Source organism: Geotrypetes seraphini, chromosome 15, assembly GCF_902459505.1.
Source record: "Geotrypetes seraphini chromosome 15, aGeoSer1.1, whole genome shotgun sequence".
Lineage (NCBI taxonomy): Eukaryota > Metazoa > Chordata > Amphibia > Gymnophiona > Dermophiidae > Geotrypetes > Geotrypetes seraphini.
Window position 1 is genome coordinate 20109883 of NC_047098.1, and position 13143 is coordinate 20123025.

The 13143-nt window shown below is 44.4% G+C and overlaps 1 protein-coding gene across 7 annotated transcripts in view; it reads right to left on the reverse strand.

The window, feature by feature from the left end:
* MIB2 (mindbomb E3 ubiquitin protein ligase 2) overlaps window positions 1-13143 on the reverse strand; it is an 86349-nt gene that overhangs the window by 14292 nt on the left and 58914 nt on the right. For all 7 annotated transcript variants that reach the window (XM_033921379.1, XM_033921378.1, XM_033921372.1 and 4 more), the window contains 4 exons: window positions 12480-12634; window positions 10813-10939; window positions 7345-7569; window positions 3162-3340 (listed from right to left, as the gene is read on the reverse strand). In XM_033921379.1, the coding sequence (XP_033777270.1) occupies window positions 3162-3340; window positions 7345-7569; window positions 10813-10939; window positions 12480-12634 (686 nt within the window). The remainder of the gene's footprint in view (window positions 1-3161; window positions 3341-7344; window positions 7570-10812; window positions 10940-12479; window positions 12635-13143) is intronic.

Sequence of the window (13143 nt, forward strand, 5' to 3'; positions counted from 1 at the left end):
GATATGTAAACATCTCTTAAGAAAGAACTGAATGTTTAATGGGGTGTCCTAATTTTTTCACATGACTGTATATACATACACTGACAAAATTAGTAATTTAGATCACATTTATTAATACAGTGGTACCTTGGATTACGAGCATAATCTATTCCAGGAGCATGCTCGTAATCCAAAATGCTCGTTTATCAAAGCGAGTTTCCCCATAGGAAATAATGGAAACTCGCTTTGATAGGTTCCCCCCCCCAACGAAAACCGGCATTGCTCCCCCCGAAGGCCCCCCCCTATGACCCGGCACCTCCCCCCTGCGATTGGGCACCAACCCCCGACGTGATCGGGCACCCCCAGCCGCTTCTTACCGTCACCTGGGAACGTGAACTCGCAGGCCTTGAGCATGCGCAGATGCTCAAGGCCCAGCAGAGGAGGCCGATCTTCGGGCACCAGCACCAAGCACAGGACATGCCGGTGCCAGTGCCCGGGTGACGGTAAGAAGCGGCGAGGGGTGCCCAATCACGGCGGGGGGTGCCCGATCACGGCAGGGGGTGCCCAATCGCGTTGGCGGGGTGCCAGATCGCGTCGGGGAGGGGGGGTGCCAGATCGCGGGGGAAATGTGCCGGATCGCGGGGAAAGGGTGCTGGATCACGGGGGGGTGCTCGTAAATCGAGCCTCGCTCGGTTTCCAAGGCGCCGATTTTGCAAATATTTTGCTCGTCTTGCAAAACACTCGCAAAACCAGTGCACTCGTAAACCGAGGTACCATTGTATAACTAATAATTAACTAGTTTGCAAAAATCAGAAAACTGATAAGCCTGAAGCAGTGGCGTAGTAAGGGGGAGGCACCCCTCCTCCCCCCCCGCTTCTTCCCAGTCCTCCCCTCGCCATATGTACGCCCCCCCAGTCCCTTCCCCTGTATCTCTAGTTGTTCACCGCTGCGAACAACAACTTCAACATGCTCCTCGTGACCGCATCGTCTCTCCTGCCATCACTTCCAGATGCCGCTCATAGGAAGTGACGTAAGAGGGAAAGCCAATGGGGGTCGCCATGAGCACGTTGAAGTTCTTTCTTTATTTATTCATTTATTACAAGTTATATAACAAACTAAGGAAAATCCACAACCATCATCATAGACATTTACAAAAAAGAAAAATAAAATCATTCAGTGATCTAGTCCACTTTATCTGGCTGACAGTATCTTTCCTTAGCAACTTAAATTTAGCATAAGGAAAAAACAACTAAGCAGGCAAAATGTGGCATCTACTTCTATATTTTTCTTCAAATATCCTCCCTAGTTGGAAATTAACCAAAATTATAAGTCTAGGATTTTGTTTGAACCGGTTTATTTTTCAGAAAACCTTCTAACTGGACTGGATCTAAAAAGATGTACTTATCACTTGCATATGAGATAAGGCATTTACAGGGAAATTTTTAGTAAGAAGGTTGCACCCACTGCTAAGGCTTTAGGCCTAAATGCCAGGAAGTGCAAAACGTGCTACACTCTTGGTAGTTTTCAAAATGGAGTTAGAGAAACAAACTATTTTGAAATTGTATTTTACCAAAAAACAGGCTCTGTTTTGTGGCCAACAAATTCTTATATTTCCTGATGTCTCTAAGCAGACTCAAATGAAGAGGAAGCAATTCCTGGCAGGTTGAAGTTCTTGTTGCTTGCAGCGGTGAACAACTAGAGGTAAGAGGGGGAGGGAGTGGGCGTGTGTGTGGCAGGGGGGAGATCAGGGAAGGAGCGGGGGCGTACATTCACTATGTCACTGGCCTGAAGACAAAAATTTATGCTTAAAATATTACCTAAATTCATTACGTATGAAGCTACTTTAAAAGCACGGATGAAAGTAATTCTTCCTTTCAAACATTGAAATAAGTTTGATAAAAAGCCACATAAAATTTTCTGAGCCCAAAATTCTGAACTTTTATGAGGCCCTAAGTTGTAGCTTATTTAGCTTATAGGTAAATCCGGCATTGCTTACATGTCTAGGTTACATTATAGAGTATGCTACTGTTGCACACCCTTGAGGCACTATATGGATGCACCCAAATACAGAATCACCTCCTATTTGTTTAAGATTAGGAGATGTAGCAGGGGCAGGTTTAAGCTTTAGCTGGATATTCGGTAGTTATTCAGGTAAAGTCTACCAAATATGCCAGCTGCATATATAATGGAGTTAAGGTAGCTGCCTCTGTTTAGTATACTAGCTCTGTCTGCCAAGATAACTGGCTGCCACTGAAATGTTGCCCCATGATGTCATTCTCTTTTACTTTCTATTCTTAACATAAGAACATAAGAAGTTGCCTCCGCTGAGGCAGACCATAGGTCCATCCTGCCCAGTGGTCCGCTCCCGCGGCGGCCCATCAGGCCCATTGCCTGATTAGTGGTCTATACCTATCTATACCCTTCAATCCCCTTTTCTTCTAGGAATCTATCCAAACCTTCTTTGAAACCATTTAATGTATTCTTGTCTACAACAGCCTCTGGAAGCGCGTTCCATGTATCCACCACCCTCTGAGTGAAAAAGAACTTCCTAGCATTTGTTCTAAACCTGTCCCCTTTCAATTTCTCCGAGTGCCCCCTTGTACTTGTGGTGCCCCATAATTTGAAAAATCTGTCCCTGTCTACTTTTTCTATGCCCTTCAGGATCTTGAAGGTTTCTATCATGTCTCCTCTAAGTCTCCGCTTTTCCAGGGAGAAAAGTCCCAACTGCTTCAATCTGTCGGTATATGGGAGATTTTCCATTCCCTTTATCAGTTTAGTTGCTCTTCTCTGTACTCCCTCAAGTACTGCCATATCCTTCTTGAGGTACGGCGACCAGTACTGGACACAGTACTCCAGATGCGGCCGCACCATTGCACGATACAGCGGCATGATGACTTCCTTCGTCCTGGTCGTAATACCCTTCTTAATGATACCCAACATTCTGTTTGCTTTCTTTGAGGCTGTGGCGCACTGCGCCGATGCCTTCAGTGTTGCGTCTACCATCACTCCCAGGTCTCTCTCCAGGTTACTGACCCCTAGTGGTGTTCCCCCCATTTTGTATGTGAACATCGGGTTCTTTTTCCCCACGTGCAAAAAGAACCCGATGTTCACATACAAAATGGGGGGAACACCACTAGTTAACATTACAACTATTGCTAGAAAAGATATAATGTCTACTGCACCTGAAACTCTGGGTGAAGTTTTTAACAATCTGTAGAATACGCCCATCTTTGATAAGGTCCATTGGGCTCTTCCCACGGTGATTAGCATAGTGGATGTCTGCCCCCGCCTGTGCCAGGAAACACGCCATTGCAGCTCCTACATTCATCTCTGTGTTGCCGATCAAACCGGATGCCTGAAGCTGAAAATGAAGACAAACTCATGAGAAGCAGCAGATTCTGTCCTGGTGCTGAGCCCTCGACCAGTTCAGGGAGAGAGGAGGCTAAGACACAGATGTGATTACGGAATGAATGAACTGTTTGCACAACTGTTCTGCCCTGACTAGGTTCCTCTATTTTCCTTAAACAAAGCAAAACAGGCAGATTCATCAAATAATTAGGCAGGATTTTCTATTTAAAATAATATATTGAACCATGTAGACCTCAAATCCCAGATGAAGTTGGAATAAGAAGAAATAAGCAGGGCGAAGAGTGGAGAGTGGCGCAGGGGGGAGAGTGGCGCAGTGGTTAAAGCTACAGCCTCAGCATCCTGGGGTTGTGGGTTCAAACCCATGCTGCTCCTTGTGACCCTGGGCAAGTCACTTAATCCCCCCATTGCCCCAGGTACATTAGTTAGATTGTGAGCCCACCAGGACAGACAGGGAAAAATGCTTGAGTACCTGGATGATCTCATGTAAACCATTCTGAGCTCTCTTGGGAGAACGGTATAGAAAATTGAATAAATAAATAAATAATAAATAAATAAATATAAAAACTCAAAATTCTGACCTTTAGATATAGGTCTGATAGTGGCAAGACCTGCGAGAACTGTATTTTGCAATCTTATGTTATGATTGCTTTGATAAGCTTATGTATATCTGTGATCTGTGTTATGTCATGTCCTAATAGAGCTAAAGTTAAAATGAATTAATAGGACACTGAGATAACAGAAACCAAATAACTGTCTGACCTTTCTTACTCTTTCCAACCCAGCAGAAGCTGGAAAGAATTATACATAAAGGGGTCAAGAAAGCACAGTTATTTACCGTAACAGGTGTTATCCGGGGACAGAAGGCAGATATTCTCACATGTGGGGTGAAATCATCCATGGAACCCAGTACGGACAGTGTTAAAAGTGAACTTTCACTAAGTTTTAGAGAAACTTTGCAACTGCCCACTCCGCACATACGCGAGTGCCTTACCGCCCGACATAGGCTCACGGTTCCTCAGTTCCGTAAGTAAACTAAGAAGCCAATCAGGGGAGGTGGGAGGGATGTGAGAATATCTGCCTGCTATCCTCGGATAACACCTGTTATGGTAAATAATTATGCTTTGTCCTAGAACAAGCAGTCAACATATTCTCACACATGGGATGCCTTAGCTTACTGAAATGGGATGGAGGGAGAGTTGGCCATAAAGAAGAAAATTAATTCTGTAATACTGCTTGGCCGAAACGATTCTAGACAGTAGTGATATGTGAATGTTTGAATTGAGGACCAAGTAGCAGCTTTGCAAATTTCATCAATGAGAGTGGAGCTGCCATAGCTCCGACTTTGTGTGCTGTTACACAACCCTTGAGTTGCAGCCCAACCTGTACATAGCAGAAAGAAATACAGGTCGCTAGCCATGTGGAAATAGTTATTTTGGTTACTGATTTGCCCAATCTGTTAGGATCAAAGTCGATGAACAGTTGAAGTGAAGTCCTAAGAGGCTTAGTTCATTATATGTAGTAAGCCAAGGCACATTTACAGTCTAACGTGTGAAGAGCTGTTTCTCCAGGATGAGCATGAGGCTTTAGGAAGAAAACTGGTAGAACAATGGATTGATTGAGGTGAAATTCCATGACCACTTTCGGGAGGAATTTGGGATGAGTGTGGAGAACCACCTTATCATGATGGAATCATGGCGGGTTAGACACCAATGCTTGAAGTTCACTCACTCGACAGCCAGAGGTGAGAGAAATCAAGAAGACTACTTTCCAAGTAGGAAACTTGAGGTGAGTAGAAGCCATTGATTCAAATGGTGGTTTCATAAAAGTGGCTAGGACTATATTAAGATCCTAGACAACTGGAGATGGTCTGAGTGGAGGTTTGGAATTGAAAAGTCCCTTCATAAACCTGGAAACAAGAGGATGAGAGGCCAGAGATTTATTGTTGACAGGAACGTGAAAAGCACTAACAACACTGAGGTGAACTCTGACCAAAGTAATTTTTAGGTCAGAATTGGAAAGATGCCATATATTTCCTGGTTTGTAGAAGACTATGTGTGGTCTGCTGAAAATCCTCAAGATGTTCTGGAGCAATTTGCTGCTCGAAGTCAGCCAACTTCTTTACAAGATGTTTAAAATAAAATAACATGTAGAAGTTGTAATTAAGCATTCCATTGGCCAACAAGTGACCAAATTTGTCCATAGTACGACCCTCACATCTCAGTGGTGCAGAAGCTTAAACCCTGATATTAGAGGATGTTTTAAGGGTCAACTCCACAAGCAACGATTGGCGTTGTAGTTGCGGTTTGTAAAATCCAGGGCAAGAAATTATTCTGTAGAGTGAATCAATTTTTATTGTGGCTGCAGTGACAGAAAGAGGACTCTCCCTGTTTCAAAAGGGGGCCTCCTTAAGAAGATTATGCAGAGGTAACTTGAGAAGTTCTTTAGGAGGTTCGTCATAATCTAGTGTAGAGGCTTGCAACGCTTGCTGGGAAGAGGATGGCTTCTTAGCTGGCTTATCTGATGCTGGAATCTCATTGGATGCCGATGCTGGTACTGACGGTAATGTAGGCTCAGAGTGTTTTCCGGTGTCCATGGCTGAACCGAAGAGCTTTTCTTGCTGAATGCGATGAGCTTTTAGCGAGTGCTTTTGTAAGGTGGAACAGTATGTGCAGGTATCAACACTATGCTCAGGGCCCAAACACTGCAAACATTAACTATGCAGGTCAGTGATTGAAATAGGCCACTGGCACCTACAGCACTTTTTAAAGCCAGTCAACAGTTTCGACATGGACAGAAAAATTAAACTCAATGATTAAATAGAGGAGAAAAGCCGCCGAAGAATAACAAAAAGGCTGAAAAGCCCCACACGAAGGCTGAAAGGCCCTAGTGAGGAAAAAAAATTTATTTATTTAATATAAGAAAACGATATGGGTTGAAAGCAATGCCAACTGGATGAAATCCAGAAGAAAGCACTTCTTTACTCTGCGGAAAACAAAGAACTGAGTAACCACAAGCTTACGTTGGTCAGGAAGGCACAGGCGCATGCACAGTACGGGCAGTTGCGAAGTTTCTTAAAACTTAAAGTGACAGTTCACTTTTAACACTGTCCGTGCCTGGTTCTGTGGATGACGTCACCCCACGTGTGAAAATATGCTGCCTGCTTGTCCTAGGATAATGTCTGTTAGCAAAAGAACGCACTGTGGTGTACCAAGGGTGGGGTGCTGAGGACAGTCTGCCCTGGGTGCAGTGGATAAGGGAGTGCTGGGGGCGGGGTTTGTCCTTGATGTCGTGGCCCAGAAGTGCCAGTATCTCTTCCCCTCAGTCTTATTACGAGGATTCTCTCCCCTCCCTCCTTCTCCCAGGTCCTGAAAATATCCCTTAACAGACAGATATAGATTCAGGAATCACAGTGAGTCAGTTAGGCGGCTTCTGGCTGGATCACAGAGCTTCCCTTGGCTGATTCCCACCTATGCAGAAACAAGAAGTTGCGTGCTTTCCCCACATGCTTAGAACTGTGGTGCAGCAACGAGCAGATGCCAAGTAACACAAGAGGACTGGCTCATGACGATGGCAATAACAGTATTAAATTTTCAGATTCCTTCTGCTGCACCAGAGCTGAAATTAAAGATCTTTTTCAGTATGCAGCACAGTGCCACGCTCATGTCCCCATATTTTCCCTAAAAAGATTTTTAAAAATATCCAAAAGATTCCATCAGACACAAGACAAGATTACACAGCCAGCAACATAAATAAGTTTGTGTTCTAGGGGTTTTCAGCTTCTTATTTCACACATCCTAGCAGCACCCCCTTAAAATGATCATCAGGCTTATTAGATTTGTGCATGTATAGAATTTCAGTAAAAACTACCACACCAGCTCATTCTTCACGCTCTGCTTTCTATGTGTATCTCTCTGTCTTTCCATGGTGTATATCTTTCATTGCTCTCTCTTCTGACTTCAGGATGATTTTTGCTCTGTCTGCCTCCTGCTCTCTCACCTTGGCGAGGAGGGAAGAGCCCTCCCCTTCCCTCTCAGCCATAGCAGAGAACAGCTGCTGGCGCTCCAGTGCGATATGCATGGGCGTGTCTCCGTCTTCATCCTCTGCATTCACGTCAGCACCCTCTCGCACAAGCAGCTGCAACAGCCCGGCGTGCCCCTGCGTCACTGCCAAGTGCAGGGGGGACTGCAGCCGGTTATTTCGCAAGTTCACATCGCAACGACCCTACCAAGAACAAAAAAACAATATGAAAGCTGGCTGCACGATATAACCTAAAGTCATATCCAGATGATAACCTGATACTCAACTTGCACAAGCTCTTGGTGCTCAAACTACTGGTGAGAGCATGTCCTAATAGCCGCCAAAACTGAGGAATATTAGATTTATTACAGTGTTTTAAATTGCGGACACAAAGTCAGATTAAGAACGAACCTTGCTGTAATCTGGGTTCCAGACACACGGAGAGACAGTATGATTTTACTGGCTCCCAAACTCCTAAGATCCACTAGCTATAAACAGCCACTGAAGTTAACAACATTTTCAGGCACAGAAATAACAGCCTATATTTTGGTGATTTAGCTTTACCGCCTTAATTTAAATCTGCCATTTTGGTGACCCAAGTTAAAAAAAACAAATTTAGCCACATAGTACTGAAAATTGGTGCAAACTAGCCAAATTGCGATTTCACATATTTGTGATTTTTTGGGGGGTAGTTTAGCACATTCCCGCTTCTCTCCAGCCTTCCTCCCGGCATCCCGGCCTTACCTGGTGGTCTAGCGGGTTTTCGGGGCAGGAGCGATCTTCCTATGCTCCTGCCCTGTGTAGATCGCCAATAGGAAATGGCTGCCATGAGCTCCCGTCGTAGTCTCGAGAGACTATGGGAACTCACGGCAGTCATTTCCTATTGGCGATCTGCACGGGGCAGGAGCGTAGGAAGATCGCTCCTGCCCCGAAAGCCTGCTAGACCACCAGGTAAGGCTGGAGGGGAAGGCAGGAGGGAAGCGGGGGTGGGTCAGAGCCAGACGAGAAGATATTCTCAATGCGCGGTCCGGCTCCGCCCCTAACCCCCGCAAATACCGAGGGAGAAGTGTACATATTTTTGCTACATACGATACAATACAAAAAAAAAAAAATGGCACCAATCGAAACAGCCTTAGTGCGATTCTATAAAAGCCTTCCACTCTATATAGAATTGCGCTTAGTGGTCATAAATGGCCTAACATTTAGGCGTGCGCATTTAGGCCAAGGAAAACTAGGTTGTGCGTGGATTGAATGAATTCTGTTACAGTGTGCCTAACTTTTAAGAATACCCACGATCCACCAATGCTCTTCTCCTGACCACACCCCCTTTTGAAATTCTTGTACTAGAAGTGACAAGCACCACTTTAAAGAACGCGCCTACAAAGCTGTTTGCGTGACTTTTAATTAGCATCAATTAGGTATTAATTGTCTTATTGGCGCTGATTGACTTGTTAAACAATTAAGCTGCACACACAAATCAGATATATGCACCGATTTGGGCACTCAACTTAGAAAGCCATATACAGAATTTGAGCCTAGTGTGCAAAATGGCGTATGCAGATGATAGAATAGTGCCAGTTATGCATATAAGTTAATTGATAAATTAGGAGCTAGCTGGCACCAACAACCAATAATCACTGATAACTGGAATTAATTGCTACCAATTTGCAATTTCACACATAAGCACACTTTCACTGTTCTACAAATTTAGCACAGAATTGCTACAGCACGTAAATGCAAAGGGGCAAAGTGTTCAAGTGGGAGGGGCATAAGCAGGTCAGGAGCATGCCCAGCACAGATCCTCTAAGATTCTAGAATACTGTCGGTTATGTGCATAACTACAACAGTTAGTCACGGTCATTTACACCAGCCATTGACATGGTGTAAATGGCCGTGATCAGTATTGGCAAATAAAATGACCCCTTTACACTAGTATTTTACAGTATAATGACATTACACAGGTAATCGTCTATATAGAATTTGGGCTTAGCGCAGAGCATCCAAGCACCAAACTTTTGGTAACCTTTCAGAATTACCACGGTGACTCTCCCAGGGTACAGAGGCTCAGGAGGCTACAGTTTAGCCTGTATTTTAACCATGTGACTAAAATTTTTAAAAAAGTGTTATCATCAGATGCCATAAGCCAGTGTATTGCAAACTGTGTGCTGAAGGAAGATTCAGGGTGTGCTGCGAGACACCGGCGAGAGGCACCTCCTGAAGGCAGTCAGCTGGCATGACACCTGTCCTCCTCGCCGGACCTCTCTTCCCAGGGTTAGCTAGCTCAGGGCCCCTTTTGGAGGGCCTCCGCGCATGCATGGATGTCGACGTTTGTGCATGTCTGGAGGCTTTCCAACCACGGCCCCAAGTTTAGTATGCCACAGCTTAAAAAAACCAAAAAGGGCACATGATTTGTTAGAAATGGAAGTAATGCTAAAAAAATGCACTAACTTTGCTTTGCTTTTTAAACAACTCTGTACCAGGACCAGAAAACTCCTAACTCCACCCACCATACAAACCCCACCAGCCCCAGTGGTCTCCATATAATTAACAATGAATATTTCCTCTTTCACTTGTCACTGCCTCTTTCACTTGCCACTGCTAAATGTTGACAGTTCAGTTGGGGTCACTGACCCTAGGCAAGTTCCTAGCAGTTCAGCTCAAGTCAGTTACCTCAACTGAACTGGCACCGTTTTGAAATTGATGGCAGTCCAGATGACACTGGCACTGGTAAGCAAGTAGAGACCACAGGGGTGACCTGAAGAGTGGGTGAGGGTTTTTTGGGGGGTAGATTTATGTGTGGGTTAGGGGATTCTGTGAACCTGGGTCAGAGTTTTTCTGACTTGGGGACCCTAGATGTGATTTTTCTAAGTGCCCTAATTGGGGATTGCCTGCCCAGGGGTTCCCAACTTGAGGAGCCTAGGTCACAGTATATTTTTGTTGGCTTTTTAAAAAAAATTATTTCCAAGGAAGTGAATTTGAAGTTAGGAACTACTTCACCATTAGTGACCAGCAGTTAAAAAGTGCTTTAAATTTAGCACGTTTGCCTGCACGGGAAGAAAGTCCATACACAGGAACCTGCATTTATCACAGCACTAAAACTTATGTTAAAATATGGCTGCAAAATAAGCCCTGAAAAATACACACTAAAACAGAAGGTAACACACACATGAAGTCTGGTGCACTTTATTACATCAGGCTCAAAAGGAGTTATCCAAGGTCACACAGTCAGAGGACTTCTGACTCTGAGCCCAGTAATCTAACCACTAGTCAACTCCTCCCTCTTGGTAAATCCAAGGGGTTCTGCAAGTTTAATTCAAGCCTGGTATTTCTGGCAACCAGTGCCAGCAAATGAAGTAAAGGTACCAGGGCACTGTGTTTGTACCCTACAGTATAGGTATGGCAAATTCCAACAGAGAACCTACTGGCCCATTCCAGATTCACACATACCTCTTTAATTAGGATCTCAGCGACATCCTGGTGGTTGTTAAGAGCAGCCAGATGCAAAGCAGTGAACCCATCCTCCTTCTTAGCGTCCACCAGTTGCCGCGCCCGTCCTACTATTCTTTGCACGGCTCTTAGAGAGGCAAGTGAAAGGGATTAAAAAAAAAAAAATTATAATAATAATAACCAAAAGAAGAAAGAACTTGGGAGGAGGGGGAGGTGACAAATGTCTTCAAGGTAAAAATTATAGCATGTCACAGGAAACAAGAGACAGAAACATTCAGCAAAGTACTTCTCTGTATCAGGGGATTTCTGTTATTACCGTAGAAACCTGAGAACACATCATTTACAAACTACATGGCACAAAGACCCATTTTGAGGACTTCAGTGCAGCATGAGCATGATGTGTTGATATTACGAAACTGTCAAGGGTGTCTTTGCTATAATTCAATTAGGGACCATGCTCTGTACTTGCAATTACCAATGTAAGACACTGATGGCAGATAAGACTGCCCAAGGCAGCTTCCACAAAAGAGACAAATCTATTTCAGTGACTGGCATTGTCCTGTGAGTATTGACTGTCACAATGGCATATTAGATGATAGGAGATATACTGGATGAGCCAGCTGGTCTGTCTTGTTCTTCCTGTCAACAGTAAGTGACCGCTGTATTCATGAGATCTCTCTCCTTATTGGTTGCCACCTCTCTCATTTGTACTCTGCCATTTTAAAACACTTAAGCATACAAGATCTCCCACTAATTCATACCCAGCACCCCTTCCTTTCCTCTCCTCCTCCTTCACTGTGTAATCTCAAAACTTTGTGATAATCTAAATGCTATTCATAGTAGCAGGGCATTTACCAGACCATCTGGCCTCCTAGATAACCTGCCAGGCAGACCGAGCTACACAAAGGCTTGCTGTCACCAGGTCTTCATGTTCCTATCCCTGCAGCTTGCCAGATAGACCTAGCTGCTGTTGAATTTTAGCATTACAGCCTGGCAGACCCAGGCACATGACCACCTGAGTTTCCATTAGGATTTCTAATATTTCATACTGCCTCCTTTGTCATCTATTCTGGCAACACCAAAACTAGCTAAGATCAGCTTCCCAGTACTGTGTGTCAAATACAACAGGACAGCAAAGAGAATTTTTTTTTTTTTTCTTTTGCTCAAGTGCTATAAAGAGTCAAACCCTAAGCTGGGCTTCAGTCACCTTCAGATATGAGCTAAACCCCTTAGTCAAATGCAATGTAATTTGTGCAGATACTAGTTAGGAAATTAAACTGCATCTACCCTCTTCCCCCCCCCCAAGATTCATAATGTATATGTCTTCTGTCTTCCAGGGATTACCATATTTCTCCCCCACCCAAGATTCATAATGTGTATGTCTTCTGTCTTCCAGGGATTACCACGCTTCTCTCAACAAGATGTTATCTTTCAGCGTGAATCTGCAGACAGCTATGGGACAAACAGCAACTATTCATGCCTGGAATATCCCCTTCATTGCGGGCGTCTGGGACTGGAAGCCAAAGTTCCAAGCCCTGGCAAAATTACTGACCTGCTACCCTTCAGCTCCAGTTTATCTACCAGATAGCTGTCATCCCTCTGAAAACTTCAGTCAACATATTTATTCTCTATAAACATGACCCAATGCTATTTAGCCTCTTACTCACTGTTTGTTGCCTTTCAGAGCTGAGTGGTGCAGCAGGTTGAAGCCCTGTCGGTTCTGTACTGTGAAGTCAATGTTCGGGACCTCTAGCAAGATTTCAATGATGCCTTTGAAGTCAGCAGTGATGGCATAATGGAGGGGGGTGTCCCTGGAGGAGTCCTAAAGGAATAACCATAGGATGGGAGGAGTTTAGGGGAATAAGAAACATGCTCTATACCATCCATACAATACCGCTGTATGTAGGTTTCAGTGGTGCTGCAGCACAGAAGTTATGGGGGCGGAAGAAGAGGGGGGGATTGTCATCTCAGACTAGAACAGCAGGAGATGTTACAGGGAAGGAACAAGGTGGATTGGCAGAACAGTGTATGGAGGTCTTAATATTTAAATAGCAGGAGAGACTGCAGTGAAGTGGATTGATAGGACTGTCTTGAGTTTGCCTATCTCCTGGCACCCTACACTTCCCATAACATGCACAAGAAACTCAGATTCAAGCTGTAAGTCAAGTCTGATCAACATAAGAACAGCCAAACTGGGTCAGACCAATGGTCTATCTAAAATCCAGGTCACAAGTACCTGGCAAAAATCCAAATAGTAGCAACATTCCATGGTACCGATCCAGGGCAAGCAATGGCTTCCCCATGTCTGTTTCAACAACAGACGATGGACTT